Source organism: Erinaceus europaeus, chromosome 12 (assembly GCF_950295315.1).
Source record: "Erinaceus europaeus chromosome 12, mEriEur2.1, whole genome shotgun sequence".
Classification (NCBI taxonomy): domain Eukaryota; kingdom Metazoa; phylum Chordata; class Mammalia; order Eulipotyphla; family Erinaceidae; genus Erinaceus; species Erinaceus europaeus.
The window spans coordinates 63,893,763-63,897,252 of record NC_080173.1 but is presented as its reverse complement, the minus strand read 5'-3'; the positions used below and the strand labels follow the sequence as shown (position 1 = coordinate 63,897,252).

Here is a 3,490-nt window from a genome sequence, read left to right as displayed (position 1 = left end):
CCACAGCTCCAAAGCTACCTTCAATAATGGTGGGGGCTGAGCTCAAGCCTGTGCTGCACACATGACAAAGCAACACACTGTTCAAGTGAGATATTTCACTGGCCCACCTGCAGGAGTTTTAGAACTCTTTATCATAAATCTTAGATACCAAAGAGGGCATTTGCCTTCTTTCAGAATATCTGAAAAGATGCTGATATGCAAAATGCATTCATCTAAGATATATTCACAACATAGTCACATCCTATATATTGTCAGAAAAAAAGGAATAGATAGACTGTCTCTCTCCACTTTACAATGGAAAACAAAGTCAAGGAGATATGTCCTACCATTATCACTCTCTTTTAGAAACCAGTAGCTGACTCCCTAGTCTCTTCACTGCTGCCTGCATCTCCTGGTTCCTCAGGGTGTAGATCATAGGATTGAGCATAGGGGTCATGACTGTGTGGCTGATGGAAACTGCCTTGTCCATAGGGAAAGGGGTGAAGGGCCGGGCATAGAGGTAAATGCTTGGAATGAAGATCATGGACACCACAATGATGTGGGAAGTACAGGTGGAAGCTGCTTTCTTCCTCGCCTGCTCTGAGTGGGACCTGAGCATCACCAGGATCACTGAGTACGAGATCAGGAGGAGAAAGAACCAGATAACATCCAACATTCCACTGTTGGAAATAATGAGGAGCTCAAGGATGGAAGTATCTGTGCAGGCAAGTCTCAGCACCTGTGGGACATCACAGTAGAAGTTATCCAGGACATTGGGACCACAGAAAGGCAGGGGGAGCAACAGGGCCAGCTGAGTAATGGAATGAACAAAGCCTCCCACCCAGCTAGCTACCACCAGTCCCACACAGAGCTGAGTGTTCATGATGGAGACATAGTGGAGGGGCCGGGAGATGGCCACAAGCCGGTCATAGGCCATCACTGAGAGGAAGAAGACCAGGGAACCTCCCAGAAAGTGGAAGAAAAATATCTGGGTCATGCAACCGTGGTAGGAGATGGTCTTCTTCTCAGAGAAGAAGTCCACCAGCATCTTTGGGGCAGTGACAGAAGAGAAGCAGAGGTCTATGATAGCCAGGTTTCGAAGCAGAAAATACATGGGTGTGTGGAGTCGAGTATCTGAGGTGACTGTGACCACAATGAGGAGGTTTCCCAGGACAGTGGTGGTGTAGACAAACAAGAACAGTAGAAACAGGAAAAGCTGGAGCTTCTGGGTCTGTGAGAGACCCAGAAAGACAAATTCTGACACCCATGTGAGGTTTCCTGGTTCCATAGTGTCTTATTCATACACCTAAAGAAAAGGAACCGCAGTCATAGATGGTTGGAGTCATTGTTAGTCCTTGCATTGCTTTGATATTATTATTATTGTTGTTGCTGTTATTATTATTATTATTATTTTGGATAGAGACAGATAGAAATTAAGAGGGAAGTGGGAGAGAGAGGCCATAGTACCACTATAGTTAAGTAGTCTCATCCCTGAGAAACCGCAAGGGCTGCTGGAATATAGATTATGAGAAATCTTAAAGTAATCTGGACCACATGTAACCTGCCTTTTCAGACATCATATTGATGGGAAGACAGCTGGAGTGAAACAAACCTGGAGTCAAATATCAGGTCTTCTATTTCCTTGAGATTTGACCTTGAGTGAATTACTTAATCTTCTCTGTCGACATCTGTAAGGAAGGAGTAATTTTTTTCATAAAATGTTCTGGTGACCAGGTGTTGACACACCTGGTTGAGCCCACACACTTCAGTGGAGGAGGACCTGGGTTCAAGTTCTGGGTCCCCACCTGCAGGGGGAAAGCTTAACAAATGGTGAAATAGTGCTGCAGGTGTCTTTCCATTTCTCTCCCCCTCTACCTCCCTATTCCCTCTCAATTTCTCTTGGCCTCTATCCAAAATAAATAAACAAATTCTGAAACATTAAGTAGAAATATTATATATATACTTTTTTTTTATAAAACAGTGCCTCTGGAAGTCAGTGGTAAGCACTGTGTGATCTCTTATCTAAAGGTGTCTATTTCTACCCTTCTTCCAATCTCTTGTGGAGCTGAGACCTTGCACATGCATGCTTTTTCATTCAGACAGGAAGACATATAGTATTTGAGCTTTCCCCAGTGCCAGAGCACCTCCCAAGTGGTACTGTGACTTGAACTTGGACCATACACTTGAAAAGGCAGTCACTCTACCTAGTGAGCTATTTCCTCACCCCCTTTTCTTCCATTTTCTAATAATTTTTTCTATCAACCATGTGTCACACAGACTGCTCACAATGCTAATGAACCTTTGTGTGTCTTCTTTTGTGCTACAATTTAACTATATAATCTCTCAGAGGCAAAGATCTGGGTCGTATAATTTATGTCCATTGATGAAGCTAGGCAATATTTATTTACTACCTGGTGATGGTGGATATAGTTTTGGAAAGAAATGCACGGCTTTTCTGAAACAGCAACCATTTCATAGGATGATGTTGAGTCATACAGGAAAACAGAAAGGAAAATGCTGAAGGAAATAGAAAGCAAGTAGATGAAATGAGAAGATTCCAGGGAAGGGAGATGGGGAAATATGGAAAGGTAGTGGGGGGGGGGGAGAAAGATGTGTGGGAGGAAGGGAGAGAGGACTGGGAAGAGAATGAAACCAAAGGTAAGGATGAATGAAGATGGAGAGTGAAAAATGGAGGAGCATGGAGCTGGGTGGTAGTGAACCAGGTTAAGTGCACATAGTACGAAGCTCAAGGATGCACGCATGGATCCCAGTTTGCGCTTCTGGCTCCCCACCTGCAGGGTGGGGGTCACTTCACAAGTGATGAAGCAGGGCTGCAGGTGTCTGTCTTCTCTCCCTCTCAATCTCCTCAATTTCTCCCTGTCCTATTCAGTATCCAATAAAACAAGAGGGGGATTATGGCTTCCAGTAGCAGTGGATTCATAGTGCAGGCACCAAATCCCAACAAAAACCTTGTCGGCAAAAAAAATAAATAAATAAATTTAAAAAGCCAGGGAGAAAGAAAGAGAGAAAAAGGAAAAAAGGAAGAGAGAAAGAAAAGACAAAAAATAGAACAAAGTGGATTTCTCACTCTGTGCCTTGCCTCAATATCTCATCCTCTCTCATCAGATTGTTGAAGTAATTGCCTAAATTACTAAAGATAGTTCTCTTTTTGCCCATAATTTTCATCTGCTCCCACTCCAGTTCATTTTCTTCCTCACTGTCAATGAAGAATTCACATCTGATCTGCTCAATTTCCCCTTCTGATATTCATGTACCAGTGCTCACTAGGATTACTTTGCAGTCATAAAATATTTTCGGGTTCAACTCAGGTAAAATACATACTTATATATGTATATGCAGTACCATGTCTTTTAAAATATGCATTATTTTTTTTTACCAGAGCACTACTCAGCTCTGGCTTATGGTGGTGCCAGGGTTGAACCTGGGACCTGGAAGACTCAGGCATGAGAGTCTCTTTGCATAAGCATTATGCTGTCTCCCTCACCCTGTA

The 3,490-nt window shown here is 43.1% G+C and overlaps 1 protein-coding gene across 1 annotated transcript; it reads right to left on the bottom strand.

Annotated features, from left to right (window-relative positions):
* Window positions 1-331: 331 nt before the first annotated feature.
* LOC103125354 (olfactory receptor 4D2) lies at window positions 332-1,267 on the bottom strand. Its single transcript, XM_007536130.2, has one exon. The coding sequence runs from the start codon at window positions 1,265-1,267 to the stop codon at window positions 332-334; it is 936 nt and encodes a 311-aa protein (XP_007536192.2).
* Window positions 1,268-3,490: the final 2,223 nt, after the last annotated feature.